The following is a 16,688-nucleotide window of genomic DNA, read 5'->3' as shown; positions in this document are numbered from 1 at the left end:
TCAGGCGGCGGCGGCGGCGGCGGGGGGAACGGCGGGAACGGCGCTCCCGCCTCAGGCAACGGCAAAAACGGACGGCTGGGGGGGGGTGGGGAGGCGGGGGGGAGCGGCCGCGCGCTTCCCGCCGCGCCCTGCCTCGCGCCCGCTCCGCCGACGCTTCTTCCCCCCCCCTCCCCGCCCCATTCCCGTCCCCGCCCGTGAGGGGCGGAGCAAAGGCGCGCGCCGCCCCGCCCCGCTTCCTTTGTGCTCGGGCAGCTCGCGGCAGCCGCAGTCGCCGCCGCTTCCAGCCTGGGCAGCGCGCCCTGCCCGCCCGCTTCTTCTCTTCCCCCCCCCTCCTCCCCTCCTCTTCTTCCTCCTCCTCCTCCTCTTCCCCCTCCCCGCTTTATCCCCCCCTGCCCTCCTCGCCATGTCGCTGGGAGCCGGCCCCGAGGCGGGTTTCTCCAGCGAGGAGCTGCTGACCCTGCGCTTCCCCCTGCACCGCGCCTGTCGCGATGGGGACCTGCCCGCCTTGTGCGCGCTGCTCCAGAGCTCGCCCCGCTCCGACTTGGCGGCCGAGGACTCCTTCTACGGCTGGACGCCCATCCACTGGGCCGCGCACTTCGGCAAGGTGGGGCCCGGCCCGGCGGAGCGGGAGCCGGCGGCGGGGAGGGTTGTGTGTGTGTGTGTAGGGGGGGGCGGGCGGTGAAGAAGGGGAAGGAGGGCGCGAGTCCCGCTGGAGCGCAACGCGGCGCCATCTTTGCCCCTTGCGCGCGCTCTGCTGGCGGGCGCCCGCCGCGCCGTTCCCGCCGCTCCTCGGGGGACGGGGCGGGAGGGCAGAGCCGCGGCGCTCGGCCTCCTTCCTCTCGCCGGGGCGGCGGTGGGAGGCATCACGGGGCGGGCGGCACCTGCCGTCCGTCCTCCCTACACAGTCATCCCCCTCCCCGCTGGGAGCGGTCCCTTGGGTTTTTGTTTTTTTTTTCGCTGCCTTCCCGTCAAGCCGGCCGACTGAGGCGGCCCTCGGTCTCACAGCCGGGCCTTTCAAAAGGCGCCCGGGTCACCGGCACAGGGCGGCGGCAGCTGAGGGGGAGGAGGAGGGACCCGGGGCTCCTCCCAGGCCGGCGCCGGCCGGAGGACCGAGGCGGCGAGCCCTCTTTCCGCCGGTAACCCGCCCTCCGGTCAGGCTGCGTGCTTTTGTCTGCGGAGCCTAGGCACGGTCCTGCGTGGGTCTGCAGAGCCTGGTCACCTCGGACTCGGCGCCCGGAGGCTGTTTCGTTGCGGTGCCTTGTGCTATGACTGCCGACCCGTTAGGAGTTCGGGAAGGAGGTGGTTGCGGTTGTAAAGCAACCCCTCTGGTGCCTTCAGCGTGGAAAATCAGTGGGGGTTTATACACGCGCGGGATTATCTGCGTTGACATTGCGTTGCAATGCAGGAAAGATCAAAAACATAAGAAGTAGCTGCTCTAACTTCAAGTCTTAAGATGAGTCGTATCTTAATTTCTTGATTTTATGTAGGCCTCCCCTGTTTCTAACGTGGTGAGTGTTCCAGCCTATGCAGACTTCCAGCCTAGAGGGTTGGGGTTTTTTTTTTTTCCCCTCATTGATTTGTCTGGGTTTGGATCTTGAGGGGCTTTTGTTCTTGTTCTCCTTCCCGTTTCCAGTATGTTTCTATTTGTTTATTGACTGTGTGCTGGAGAAGGAAAATGAATGTACTTAGGCAGTTGTCATGGCTTATGAAAGTACATTAAGAGATGGTTTATATATGTTATCTGCAGTGCTTGAGAAACATTTTAGAAACACAGCAAAGTAGTCCCTAAAAAAAACCCACCAAAACAAAACCTAAAGCAACCTTTTCTTCATTCAGAAAGAAGCTAATAATCTTCTACACTCCTACAAGTGTAGTGCCTTAAATTTTATCATGAAGTACACACAGAAAATGCAAATACACTAATTTGGCATTACAGTCTTCCATTTCCTTTATCCATCTCTTAAGAATTTATCTTTGGTGTGTGCTCGTGGCAACCTTGCTTTTGTCTTGGAAGTGTGTGGTGTTTTGTTTTTTCCTTTAAGCATCTTCAGCTTTCTACTAACCATGCTAGGTTATGTCACTTTTTGTGTACGTTCTATTTTCTATTCTAGAGACTCTTGCAGAAACAGCTAACAAAGGGAACAAGTCAGTCTGCAAGATACTGTGTTTCTATTTGCCACCTTCGTTCTTAGGTATCAGCAAAATCTGATACGTGTTTTTGTTGCTGCATATGAAGGGGGGAAGATCTGTCTAGTGAAACGAGACTTGCAAAGATGACATAGGTTTATAAATGGGTTTTATACAACTTTGTGTATATGTACTTTATTAGAAACCTTGTGACAAGGTGTAGGCAATTTCAGCTTACGGAAGTTATCTGCATGTTTTATAGTCTTGTTAAGTAGTGTTCTCTGACACAGAAACTATAGGACACACTTGGAAAAGTTACACTATTGTAACTGGATCCCAATCTCGACTGACTTTGTGTTTCTGTGGCATAGACTTTCACCTTTCACCAGTTAATAGACGGTTGCCAGGAGTGAAACAATAGCTGCTCTTAGTGGACATTCGTATGCATGTCTTAGGTTCTTGTTTATGGGTTTTTTGCCAAATTCAGATTCATCAAAACTTCAAATGGAGAGTTAGATTTCTCAAAGTATCAGAGTTTTAAAACATTAATTTCTGAAATGTTAGTAGTTACTGAACAAGATTCTTTTCCTCTTCTTTGTTTTTCTAGATTTTGTGGGATTTTCACTCGGTTTTTTTTCTTTTCTTGAAAGAAATTAAATGGTGACAGAACTTCATGGCTGTCCTGATATAGGGCCATTTAGCAGCATGGTCCACCAGACGCGTCTTGGTTCTAACTGCAGCTCTGTAGGAGGTTGAAATGACAAAAATGATTAGTTCCTTTCTGGAAGAAGTCCTTGTGGAACAACTCATTGTAAGCAGTGAAATCTAAAACAGTTCATACATGTACACACGCATGTGCATGCACACACAGCATCAGTCTAGGGCTGGTCAACTTCAGCAGCATAGAGATGTCTCTTTACCTGTTGCACAATTTGAACATAGAAGAAAGCCCTTATTGTATCAAAGGACAGTACAAAATCATTTTGGAATAAAGCTATATAGGACTACATTCTTGCATGCAGTTGTAGATGTGCTGCAGTAAGGAGGTAGCAGCAGCAGTCAAGTTCCGTTAGAAATGAATATGTGAAAGAGGAAAGATAGCTTTTGCGGGGGGGAATACTGATGTAATATTAGTACCAATAAAAACAGAGTATCTTAAGACTAAAAATGAAAACGCAGTATTTTTGAATAGCTTACTCTGAAACATACTTGTACAGCTTGCAAGCAGTAAATAAAATACCAGCAAAGTCAATTGAAAGTGATAGGTATTACAACCAATGTTTCTGGCTGTAATATCTGGAGTTTTAATGACAGCATGGACATTCTTTTAGAGATAGCAAGTCCAAATTTCCTTGCTGTGTTGAGTATCTGTGGTGGAGTTTGCATTTTCAGGAGAAGTGCTCATATCCTGAGAGGTAAATTAATTCCCGTTAGAATTGCTGTATTCCAACTGGAGTTAATTATATAGTGCCCTAAATTACTCTGGCATTCTGTAGATTTCTGAGAAGGTGGGTCAGAATATAAAATTGTTAACAATCTAAAAAGCTAGCAGAGAGGTAGAAAATGAAGGGCTTGCATAAAAACCAAAGTCACTGTTAATTCACTTTGTCTTACACTAACCTTAATTTCATTTTCAACAACTTGCACGTGTATTTTTATTTTCTCTGACCACATCTATTTGCTTGTACTCGTCTCCTACTTTTATTTTTGCCATTTGACTGTTTACATTATAGGAAGCAAAATAGCAGTAAGTACATTCTGTTTCTTTTGGAACAAAAGTAGTACAGATAAAAATGCCTGTCTCTTCCTTGGTATTTTGCCAGCATTATGGCCTATATGGAGCCCTGTCTTCATTAAATCAGTGTAACCTCTGCTTTAGATACAACAATACAGTGGAAAAATCTTCTAAAAGCTTATTTCATGAAAGCGTACTTGTGTGTCCTGATCTCAAGCATAAATAATCAAGTGAGGTACTGGTTTTTGTTATGTTGACTTTTCCTCTCCACAGAAGTAACCTACCTCATTCCTCCATAATGTTGGAAGAAGCAGGTTTTTCTGACAGCCGTCACGCAGAAGACCTATACTTCAGTTTTTAATGTGATGAAATGTTATCTACATTGTTAAAAACCTGTAAGAGATGGAGGGGGGGGCAGTGGCACACAAGAAAAAAGAAGATTTAAACATGAAGTTGTATAGGTAATCATGCCATGTAGCCGTCTTGTAAGGCAGATTTAAACAGTGCAAGATGACACTGGTGAACCAGTTGCAGTGTTTTTCCCCTTTGAATTGATGGGCTATAATACCTGTCTAATTATAGAAATTCTTTCAGCCCAGTTTCTGTGCAGGAAACATTATTCTTTCCTGAAGTTATAATGCTTGTCTGAAAGTGTTTTCAAATTAATTCTGTTAAAAGTCTTTTGTTTTAAAAACTGGCTGAACTTTATTTTTGTTTGCAGTCATAGTAGAGGAACAGGAACCTCTTGGTGTAGCTGAATTTTTTTTTTCCATCACATGGTTTATTAATAATTACAGTGTTACAATTATTAATAATTATTAAGGGTTAACAGCAATATTAGGGGTGTTAGCATTCGAACACCAAGGAAAGTCTAAGGTGAGCAAATACAAAATGTGTTTGGGTAGTCTAGCATTAGAATTGCAAGTTTTCTTACACCAGTGTTTTGATGTACATTTTCTTGCAGTAAAAGTACTTGTTTGCTTTTGAAAAGGTACTTTGTCTTTGGTAATGTTGAGGTTTATGGAGCTAGATTCATTAATTCTGCAGTATTTCAGTTACCCTCATCCTTGCATGTTTACTTCATGTAATTAGCGAGTTAATGGTACATCTATGTCTAGTGTCAAAGTCCGTTACAGTCCAAAAAAGTACTTTTGTATATCCTAAAGAATAGGGTTCATATGTGTGTGTTTGAACTATGTGGGGGGAGGAAGCAATTTAAGTTCACAATACACTTGCAAAACTAATATAAAATACTTCACTACAGTGGTTGGTACTTTGATCTCATGTATGTAATTCATCAAGATAAGGAATTTGCAGGTTAAAAAAAAAAAGAGAAAAAGAGAGACTGACATACAGCAGTAGAGAAGAATGTTGGAATTGTGATGTTTATGTTTCTATCTGAACCAAGCTGCCAGCTGACTTTTTGATGCTTTTTAACTGCTCCTTTATGAACAGCCTATTCCATAGCTGTGGTATGGCTAACAAACATTTTCTTTAACTGTGAGAGACTGACCCGTAGTTTTGTTTTGTATGAACCAATGCCCTGAGTCAGTGTGGTGGTTTTTTTGTTTTGCTGTTGCATGTGTGCGCAGTGGTGTTTGTTTTCTAACCACAATAAATGGAAGCCTAGACTAAACTGTTTATTTTAGCATAGTGCATTCCTTTTCCTATCAACAAAAAGAGAATGTTACTGTGGGACAGGAAAGGAGCTTTTTTTTTTTTTTACTATTTTTGAAAGTTTAGGTCATCGTGGCTGTGGTTTGCCTAGCTTCTACAAATGTGATGTTATGAACATTTAAAAATAGTAGCTGGATATCTGACACTTCTGGTTAGTATGATGGGAAAATAAAAGTCAGAATATAGCGTGACAAAATATTGCAATATTTTAAAACAAAGAGAGCTTTTCTTTTTTGGCTTTGTCACAAACATGCAACCTATTTTGTTTTTAACAGCTCTTCAGCTGTAATAACAGGAAAATGGTGGAAGTAATTTTTTCCTTTTATAGATTTAGCAGAGTATTAACAGTATTAGTTTTCATTAGTAATCTGCTTCTGTCACTCTAGGAAAACATTAAAGAAACTTTAAATATTTCTTGTGTTTTTCTGGTTTACCTTCCTCTAAACTGTCCTGAGAGTACATCTATGTATCCCCTAACACCACTCTTCTTTTGGCAAACATTGTCTAATAATGTCTGTTTAGTATCATGTTTGCAGCTTTGCTGGATCAGAACTCTTTTTTCCTTCCCCCCCCCCTCCCCCCCCCCCTTTACAAAAGTGAACCAAATAGCTCTTGTAGTCAGATCTGAGGTATTTATGCCCTCTTTTCCCCATCCCAAAAATAAATGTTGGAATTCAGTTTTGGCGGTGAGAATTAAGTACTTTTCAGGTATGGCCTATGGCCAAGGGAGGGAAGAGTATAAGGAAGAGGGGGGAAATCCTAATGTTTGTATTCTCTCTTGTTTTGCATCCATGTAGTCTCACTATTAAGTTTATCTTTTCTAGGTTTTATGTATTTATTTACTTCTCATGTGCTAATTGTTATAGCACGTACGTGTAACACTTTTTGTTTTATTCCCTCATGTCTTTAAAGCTGGAGTGCCTAATGCAGTTAGTAAGAGCTGGAGCTTCTGTAAATGCCAGTACAACACGTTTTGCTCAAACACCAGCCCACATTGCTGCTTTTGGAGGACATCCACAGTGCCTGAATTGGTTGATTCAAGTGGGGGCCAACATAAACAAACAGGTATGGGTTCACGTGTATTCCATGTCTGCATATAGTTCTGGAAGGAGTGTCTTGGTCTCTTCTTGCTACCTGTATGATCCTTACATTCAGATACAGATACATTTTTAATATCAGCTGAAGTCAAGTGACTTAATTATCAGTTATAGACTTTTTTTATTATAGTAGAGATAGGAGTAATAAATGTCCTTTAAGCCACTAAAGGTTTGGAGAACATTTGTTTTAGGAATTGATGTCTTGCTACTTATTGAACAAAATAGTATGCTGCTCTGGTGTCGGCAGCATTAGCAAATACTCTGATACTGTAATGCCTGTTTAGGGGAAAGAAAAAAGACTAGTGAGGAACACACTACTTATTAAATATGCTAAGAATTGAAAAATTCACCATTACCTACAGAACCATGAGACCTGTGTGGTGCTTCATGACTTAGTCATACATCTAGCTAGTAAGGTCTGCCATGGTTTATTTTAAGGTGCATCTGGTTTCATACTTTTTTCCTTTTAAGATTATTTCCAAAGCTTTTCTAGTAACTTCCTGCAAATAGATCAGAAACATGTACTTTACTAACAAAGAATGAATGGGTGATTTTTTTATTATTATTATTTTTTAATAAATTTCCATTAATTTTACTGTGAGTATGGATAATGATTTATTTGGTAGCAGAGAGTGCATCAATATAGCAAAATTCCTGTAAAGGACTGTTGTACTCTGGTACAGTAACAGAATTGAGTGCTTAAAACTATCATGCTTTTGGAGAAAATGTTTGCAGTACTGAATGGATCTATTATGTATGCTGTGCATACATAATGTGTGCCTTTATAATGGTACTCAAAATTATTATAACATTCTATGAGAGTAATTAATACTACAGCATATGCCTTTACTAAAAGCTGTAGTATAGCACAGCATCTATAAAATGTCTAGTCTGTTAAATCTTGCATCATACTTCCCTTAAAATATTTAATGGCCAGACTGTGTTTTATATGCAGTAGAGTTAAGCTAAGTCTGCTGAAGAACTTGAACATTTGCATTTCTAGAGTTTGGTTGTTTTTTTTAAGCTATGCAAAAATAAGAAATGGGGAAGTTTGTGTTGAGTTTTCAGAAAAGAAGGCTGGTGCATTGAGAACAGCTGTGAGACACCAGGAGAATTGTAGAAACAATGAAGGTGACTGGATGCAGAGGCTATAGATCGCATCTTCTCCTTGATACCTGACAAAAGTAACTTATGCAATAAGTTATTGCTGCATAGTGGTAGAATCTTCAGAAGAGAAAATACCAAGAACTATAAATGCATCTGGAGACCAGGTAAGAATGTAAAGAAATGGTGATTAGAGAGGAAACATGGCATGCACAGAATAAAGATGTACAATATCTGCTAAATGAGAAGAGAAGAATGAATGAAAATGAATGAATGAGAAGAATGAAAGTTTCCAGCTATGAGAATAAAGAGAAGAACTGACCAGTGAGGTTGAAATGGAGTTGAAGAACAAGCTTGCTGTCCTGGAACGTGATGGGGGGAAAAAAAAATAAAAAAATCACATCTAGTGAGTGAGGTTATAGCAAAGAAGAAAGTAGCAGCTAGCCCCCAAAAGAAGAGGAGAAGAGTGCAGAGAGATCTCTCCATGGGCTGAGGGCAACATGCAGATGACTGTAAAGGAAAGCAGAAGGCAGTATAATACACAGTTAAAAGTAGGCAGGAAACTCATTCCAGCTTAAAGAAGTGACCAAGACTAGCCAGTGACTCAGGAGTCTTTATGAATTGATGGCCTGTCACCAGAGCAAATACTAATAATAGATCTGTGGTCCTCCACAGGAAGAAGAGTACTGTGGTTCTCAGGTTTTCAGGTAGTGGTAATAGTATCCTACAGACTTCTAAGGGCAGGTTTAGGTATTGACAGGCAAAGGACACTAATATAGATGGTACTGAGAGTTGACACTGTGGAAGCAGTGTATGTTGTTAATGGTAGGCTCAAGTTACACTTGTATGTAATAACTTTTTTTTTTTGCCCCCACAAAATATTAATTGAACATATAAGAAGAGGTATTTTAAATTCAGTTAGATGATAAAGTAAGAAGATAGCTCTGGTTAATTAAAATGGTAGTAGAAACAAAAAAGTCTCAAGTTCTTTGTTAGGATGCAAATGGTCAGTCACACTGGTTTCACATGCACGTGCACTGAAAGCTAGACAGTGTACCTTGGTGATACCTGTAGCAGCAAACTCATCCCACAGATATTTGGAATGTTTCATACATGGCTATGTAAAGCATAGTGCATGCTTTGCTCTCCCCAGTTCCTTCCAACTGTTTATTGAATTGCAGTCAAATTCTACTATTCTTGTTTGATTTGAACTGCTTAATAAATGATCTTGGTTCCTTATTTAACTTCCAAGCACTTTCAGGTGATCATCTAGGGCTTCCACCCACACTTTTGAGCTTTTGGAGCACTATTTCCTGATGTGTATTTTGTTTATTCCTTCCAGCTCGCTGACTGATGCTGTACTTCAAACAGACATAGTCACTGGCTAATGCTTGTGTGAGGACAAGTGTTCCATGGACACTGGATACAAAACACATGCTGAGAAAGATCTGGGAATACTTGATATTTTAAACTAGTAAAACTTTCCTTCCAAACTGACTCCTGGTCATTGGCTACAGACTAACCCATCACCTCTGGAAAAAGAAAAGGATAGCTTCTGAAAAGGAATCCACTCAAGTCTCTCAGTCTTAACGTAAACCTGCGGTACTCAGTAGAATTTGCATGCACGCTTTCTCATATCTTGCCCTGAGGTATTGTATTGTAGCCCGTGCTGCCTGCCCTGAAGTTTAGGAAAACTTGAAAATGTGTATCTTGGTGCTGGTGACAGGTGCTCAGGACATTTCTCAGGCAGCAGCAATGAAGGACAAATGCTTAGAACTGCTTGTCCCAACTGTACCTTGCTCCCCAGATAAGTTCTGTCAGTATATCCTGTGATGCCCAGCCCTCTTACATAACTGTATGTGCTGGCTAGAATCATCTCTCTCTCATTATGATCAGTGGGCAGTTCTTCCCCACCAGGATCACTGTAAGAATTCACAGGAGAAAGCTGAAGTGCCACGGAATGATCTGCCTGTTTCTACCCAGCAGTGGACTTGAGACAGTCCTACTATTTTTTTTTCTTCAGTGGGCAGTGCCTGCTAATACTTCTTAATAAGGTGACTCAAGACCTGCATTTGCCTACCTGCCTGCTCTAGTTCACTGTAACAGTGCAAAGCAATTACACTGCTACTTCCCCTGAGATTTTTTTTTTTTCTCTGATGTTTATCCTTGTCACAACACAGATTCATTCTGTGCTGTTGTATGTATTAAGATCAGATAATCATGAGTACTATTGATTAAAAAGCCTGTTACTTCATTTAAATATACTTTCCCTCTAGCCTTAGCCTATCGAACATTTCTGTTGTGTGTTGCCTGTGTTGATTGGCCAGAAATACCAGTTTTATGTGGCCTGTCTTAAAGAGAAGGGGTAAGAAATACTGCATCCTTACAGGTGATGCTAACTTACTTTTCGTCCAGCTGGTTACCATCATGTGGCAGTGAGGGCAGATAGATTTAGGAGGGTTAGACTACCCATGCTGGCAAGAACTGTAAACACAGTGATATCCTTGGTGGGGAGGAAGAAAACACTCATTGCTCTGGTATGTTATAGTTTTGTATTTTAAACAACAGTTTGGGCTAAAGCCAGATAAAAATATTCTCATTTCTCATCTGTACTCAAAATTCAGAAGGAGAAACCATCATGACTTCAAAGTGTTTTTAGCAAACAATGAGGGGAAAAATACTCAGCATTCTCCAGCTTTTACTTCTTGGTTTCAGAAAGGGTAGGGTGCTGTGTCTAAGAAATCTGTACAGCTTTTGGAAATGGGATCAACTGATAGAACTTGAAACTCAGTCAGTTGAGTTAAGGAATGGTGTTAGTTTGTATTTCTTGTCAGGTAAAATAGTGCTTCTGTGTCTTAGTTGGATATCTATAATAGAAGTATTTTACAAGTGCTTGCACAGTGTTGTGGTTTAAACCCAGTAGGCACCGAAGCACCGCACAGCCACTTGCTCGTTCCCCCCTGCCCGGAGTGGGTTGAGGGAGAGAATTGGAAGGGAAAAGTGAGAAAATTCATGTGTTGAGATGAAGACAGTTTAACAGGTAAAAAAGGAAACAAGGAAAAACAAAAAAACCAAGAAAATCAAGTGATGATAAAAAATTTTTAAAAATCCCACACCATGACCAAAAAATCCCCCAATTGCTCACCAGTAGTTGATGGGTGCCTAGCCAGTCCCCAAGCAATGACAGCCCTGGCAAACGACACACCTTCCCCCCCTCTGCAGCTTTTCTTGCTGAGCATGATGTCATATAGTATGGGATATTCCTCTGGTCAGTTTGGGTCAGTGGTCCCAGCTGTGTCACCTCCTAGGTTCTTGTGCACCCACATCCCACTCCTAGCTAAAACATTGGTGTATTATCAACACTGCTTTGGTCACAAATCCAAAACATAGCACCAAACCAGCTGCTATGAAGAAAGTTCTCTATCCCAGTCAAAACCAGTACACATAGTTGAAAGCTTTCAGTGTAAATGTGCATGGGGGCTTTTTGTTTTAAAAATAAATATTTACAGGTAAGTAATTTTTTTTTTTTTTTTTTTTTTAAATGAAAGGGCTATAAAGGTACCAGTAAGTGAAATTAACTGAATCATAGCCAGGGACTTGCAACTTGGAGAACAAAATGGGAAATTTGCTCTAAGTTCAACTGAAAGATCCTAAAGCCAACAGAAATTTGGATCCCTCAAAGACTGAAAGAGGGGAAAATAGAGTAAAAATGGCTTTAGACTGAACTGAAAAAATAACCACATCTAAAAGAGGCCTGGGAATAGGCAGAGAGTTTGAGAAAAATACTTAATCAGTAGAGGAAATGTCTTTTGAGGTTAAGCAGCATAGTGAGGGAATGCAAACTGATAAATCAAGCTGAGAGATTTACTGAGAAAATTTAAGCCGAAAAAGCAAAAGACTCTTTAGCCCCATAAAAAAAAAATAAGGAGGCTAGATACTTACTTAGTAAAATGAAACAGAAGTCAAAGGTAATCTAGTCATGACCCCAAGCTAGAGAAGACTGTCCTTGTCTTTGCAAAAGGGTAGTCATCCTCCTCCAAGGGAAAGGAGGAAGGCGTTTGACAGTGGCAATGAGTTGCAAAAACAAATGTGCCTATGATGCCTCATTACTCTCTCTGTCATTTTTTCAGGAGCACTGTACGCAAAATATTTAGTCGAAGCAAACAAACTTGTGTTATCTTGAATGCTAAATTAATATAACTTAATTGGTCTTTCTGCTCATTTATTTACAATGTGACTTCTGGATTGTGAGCCAAGTTGGGGCTGTTGGTGCAGTGTTACATCAGCAGGGTAAATGGGACCGTGAAAAGTTCTGCTCTAGATATGAAAGGCCAGTACAAGTTATTGATGTTTCCCTTCCTGGAATATTCTTACAGAAGGGATTATAGCAAACTGAAGCAGGTATGGGAACTGTGGACAATTAGAAGGATTATGAGGTATTGTTAAGGATAATTAGGACTTTGTAGAGCCCCTCAAAATAAAATAACTTTGTTCCATATAGCCAAAAGAGAGATAGGGAAGAGGTGTCTTATGCATGAAAAAGTGCTAGCAGTCTAGACCCTGAACTGTTCTCAGAAGTTTCTTTGAAAAACCTCTGTTACATGGCTCTTTCTGTTTGGTGCCATCCATTCTAATTGTTAAATCAAAGCAGAATTGTTCTGAGGCTCATAGAGTACTTTATTTTCCTCTGTATGCATGATTTTTGATGTGTTGAAAATTAAGTAAACTTTTAAAGCCATTTTTCAGTGTGATGTAATTTTTTTTTTTTTTTTTTTTTACCCCTTTTCAGTCGAGCTCATAACCCAGAGAGAATTTCTTCTTTGCAGAGCTAGGAGACTATTTTGGAAACTATTTCAGTGCAAATAGATTCGGTCCCATAGGAGAACTTCAAAAGAAGATAACTTTAGTAATGACTGAAATTTAGGTGCCGTAATTAAAATGAATGCTATAAAAATCTAAATCTGTATATTCTGTGTTTTTTCTAAATATATTCTCAATTCCTTAGCTTTAGAGAAGAGACACATGCTTTTCCGGGCCAGTGACTGAAAGAAGCCCTTCTCAAGACACATATTCTCTTCTGAGATAATAACCTTTTCTGGTTGTTGGTGACAGGATTGTTAGCTGCTATGAGCTTAGCTTTTTCTTTTAATGCAGTGTTGATGAGTCCTTTTGCAAATGTCTTTTCTCATCCTTCTAGTGTTTCCCCACAGCAATACTTCATAATTCAGTTCTCTAGATCTTAATTGTGGGCAACATGCTAGGTTTATGGGCCTAGTAGATATTTTTTTATATCTCTGTCATATGCATGGCTAGTTGAGCTAACTTTCCCTAAACTGAACTTTATATTGAATAATTGTCTTTTAGTTAGGGTTGGGGTTGTAAATACTAATGCTGAACAAAAGAGGCAAATCACTTCTACGCTTCTACCTCTTTAACAAAAGGTGGGTGGGAAAGGAAACTGTAACAGAATGGTGAATCGAAGACAGCTTCCATGATGGGAAGGTGTATTACACTATGAAGAAAATATTCCTGGATAAATTAGTGCCAAATTAATTTCCATTTATGAGAGTTAATAAAATTATGTCCTCTGTTAAACATCTCTATCTTTCTGTAACTTCAAGAAAAGTTATAAATAGGAGAAATTATATAAACTTAATTGGAAGGCAGTCTTCTATTCATCAGCTACAGACAGCCATTTTGGAAGAAGGGTTGTATGGCTCTTTTCTAATCACCAAGGACTCCGAGGAGTTTCCTGCTCTTTTCTGTCTCCAAACTTTGTCAGCCTCAGCAATTTTCCATAGTTTATAAGAAGGTAAATTTTGTCTGGTACCATTATTGTTCCCTGCTGGGGGTGCTAGGTGGTTCGCTGTTGGCTGAATATATGTCTTAAGCAGTGGTAAACTAGCTTACCCTCAAGGAATTTGTAACTTGTTATAAAAATATTTTACCATGAAATAAAATTGGCAAGTAGAAAATTGAGAGTATATAACACATAATCCAAAATTCATTTTCAAGTCATATTTACATGGTCTAAAAGATGTGATTTAATTTCTCAGAATCTTGGCAGACAATTTAAAACACTTGTTACCTTCTATCTATCAAGATGCTAGTATGATCATGTTCTGAATATATTCACATTTCGATTGGAGCTAAAGTGTAACCAGTACTGTAGAGTTAGATGTGAAGACTGTTGTGTACAAAGACTGGCGAGTCAGTAAAGATGCTGTGTTACTTTTAATAGCTAGTGTTGCTATTTTAATAAAAGGAATGGGGAAGCAAAAATGAGGTACATACAGTTAGAACATGTTTAATATCAGTCCAGCAGACAAGTGAAGTCTTGTCAAAAATTTGGAGAGAAAGAAAGAGGATGGGAAATAAAGGAAAAAAAGGCAAAAAAAGCTATGTATCCATTGGAAGTGTTGAGGACTGTGGTAGTGAAATCACATAACAAACCAGTAACTGAACATTTACTTGCTACTTCAAGGTCCTATTTCATTACAGACCCTTCTCTGTGGTTCTTCATACTGATGGTTAATTGCAAGTACTGAATTTCATTTGCAGCCTGTAGATCATAATGCACGGAATTTAGCGGCTGCTTGCCAATTGCATTTGTGAAATTGCTGTAGTTTCTCTGTTATCTGTGAAGATAGTTTGTAGAGAGGAGTTGCTTGAAAAGCAATACACAAGTCCCGGTACGTTTGCCCATAATACGAAAAGATTAAATGATTGGCTGTGCTGGTTAACAATAATGGAATGTAAATGGATAAAGATAGTCAGAAAAGAAAAGCGTATAGGACATGAGTCAGTGTGTATGTCTCAGGAGAGATCTGGCCTGGCCTGTGAACTCTGGGCATACTTATACTACAGTAGATTTACGCATACATACTCCTCACCTGGAGAGTATTTGTGGTGCAATACGGTACTGCCTAAATGTGTCAGCAAGATCTGAAAGCAATATAGTCCCACAAACTTGGCCATGCTGCTTCTGAATTCAAGATGGCTTGCTCAGCTCAACATACTGGGAAACAAAAGTGCTAGGAAATAAAGGTGTTAGAATAATTTGTTACGGTGGTGTATGTTGTGGGTTTTTTTAACAAGTTTTGCTGAATATGACTCTGCTGATTGCCTTGTTATTGGATAAGGCTTATCCTCTGAGTTAGATGCCCTTAGCATTATTTCTTGCTAAATGTCTAATGTACGTGACAGCCCACTGCAAACTTCAAAGTACCTGATGCATTTGCTAGCTAATAAATGCTGCTTTTATATATCTGCTTTATTAAAGTGAGTAATGTAAGAATAAGATTTTAATTTTTAGAAAGATTATGCTTGACAAAATGTAGTTTGTCTTTACAGGATTATGTTGGTGAAACTCCTATTCATAAAGCAGCAAGGTCTGGTAGTATGGATTCCATAAGTGCCCTTGTGGCTCATGGTGCACAAATAGAGTAAGTGAGGTATTTTTTTTTGTTGTTGATTGTTGTGTGTTTAGCTAACTAACTTAGACCAGTAAACATAGATACTAATGTCAGAAAGAAAAGTCAAAACGGCAGACACCTGATTAAAAGACAGCTAGACATGTTCGACCGTAATGAAGCCCAAGATGTTTTGCATGTCTAGTAGTAAAGTTTATTTTACTTAAGTTATACGTGTGCTACATTAGTACTGCATTTATATCTGATATATTAAAATATTTATCACACTTCTGTCAGATGACCCCAAATCGTACACTTTATCTAGTGTGTAGTTATATTTTACAAGAGATTTACACCTTGCACTGGTGAATAAATATAGAAAACAATGCAAAAGCAACATTATGTGCAAAATAGCATCTCACACACTCGTCGCAGTTAGTTTAATACTGTTTGTTAGTATATTGTGTATTTGCCCTGTTAACTTTTTTCTTTAAAGGTTTATGTACTGCAAAAACATTCAGAAAATCTCACAAACTTTTGCAACTTACAGCATGGACAAAATGGATGCAGTTTTCACCTAGAAATGTTGAGTATAAGCTCTATGGCTTATAATAATGTAAATACTTTAGCAATTTGTTTTAATTAGAACTAGCCTTTTTATCTTAAATGGTAACTAGTTACTGTATTTTAACCTGCAATATGAAACTTCTAAGTTGTAAGTGAAATAAGAATCATGTAGTTAATTTCTTGTTTTACCCTTTGGTTTCCATCTTACTGTTTTTGTAATGCTGCCCCAATAAATCTACCATAAAATCTAAATCTTTCTATGGTATCATAGAGTATTCAGGAAATGTAGTACCTTTTAAGTTAATAGTAATGAACAAATTGCTTTATATGAAGAGATTGCTTCATAGAAAAAAGACACTGAAATAACTTATGCAGCTGTCTTAGTTATTGACAAGTTCATTAAATCTGTCTTAAATTTATAAATTCCCATTTCACACTCACTTTCAGATATATTAAGATAAACTTGGATTTAAATTTACTGTGGAATTGAGCAAACCTTAATTATCATCATCAATTAGCATGTAATCTTGTGATTTTTACAAAGTATCCAATCAAAAGAGAAGTTGTGGAACTGCATAAACAATGTGGAATGAGTGAGTTAAGAGTCTGATGGAAAGAAGAGGACGTGTTACATCCATAGGACTTTCAAAATAAGTAGCTGAGTAATTGAGGTTGGATATGTGGCTGCAACTTTAACTTGCAGAACTAAAATTTTGCTTTTTAAACATCGTATCTGCAAGCCATAGGCAAAACATTTCTGTAAAACTTGGAGAGTGATATCTGCCTTTGACCAAAGCTATTTGCAGCAGAAGTAGCGTAGGTTTATAGCAGTTTTAGTGAACAGGAAACAATTTGAATTCTCAGTTTTCTAACTTTGAATTCCATCTGTGTTTCAGTAGGATAGACTAGTCACAAGTTCTGTAGGTAATTAAATATCAGATACTATCCAGGAAATGGTAAAATCAGGGA

General features: G+C 39.7%; 1 protein-coding gene across 4 annotated transcripts in view; it reads left to right on the top strand.

The window, feature by feature from the left end:
• Positions 1-244: 244 nt before the first annotated feature.
• The window catches only part of ANKRD10 (ankyrin repeat domain 10), a 38,708-nt gene continuing 22,264 nt past the window's right edge, over positions 245-16,688 (top strand). For 3 of the 4 annotated variants that reach the window (XM_029999261.2, XM_029999260.2, XM_029999259.2), the window contains exons 1-3: positions 246-604; positions 6,452-6,604; positions 15,094-15,185. In XM_029999261.2, coding sequence (XP_029855121.1) covers positions 404-604; positions 6,452-6,604; positions 15,094-15,185 — 446 coding nt within the window. In that variant the 5' untranslated portion in view covers positions 246-403. Of the gene's footprint in view, positions 605-6,451; positions 6,605-15,093; positions 15,186-16,688 lie in introns of all 4 variants that reach the window. The other variant, XM_029999262.2, reaches the window with a different exon arrangement.

Source organism: Aquila chrysaetos, chromosome 23 (assembly GCF_900496995.4).
Source record: "Aquila chrysaetos chrysaetos chromosome 23, bAquChr1.4, whole genome shotgun sequence".
Classification (NCBI taxonomy): domain Eukaryota; kingdom Metazoa; phylum Chordata; class Aves; order Accipitriformes; family Accipitridae; genus Aquila; species Aquila chrysaetos.
The sequence above is the reverse complement of the archived record's forward strand: the minus strand, read 5'-3'. Positions and strand labels throughout refer to the sequence as shown.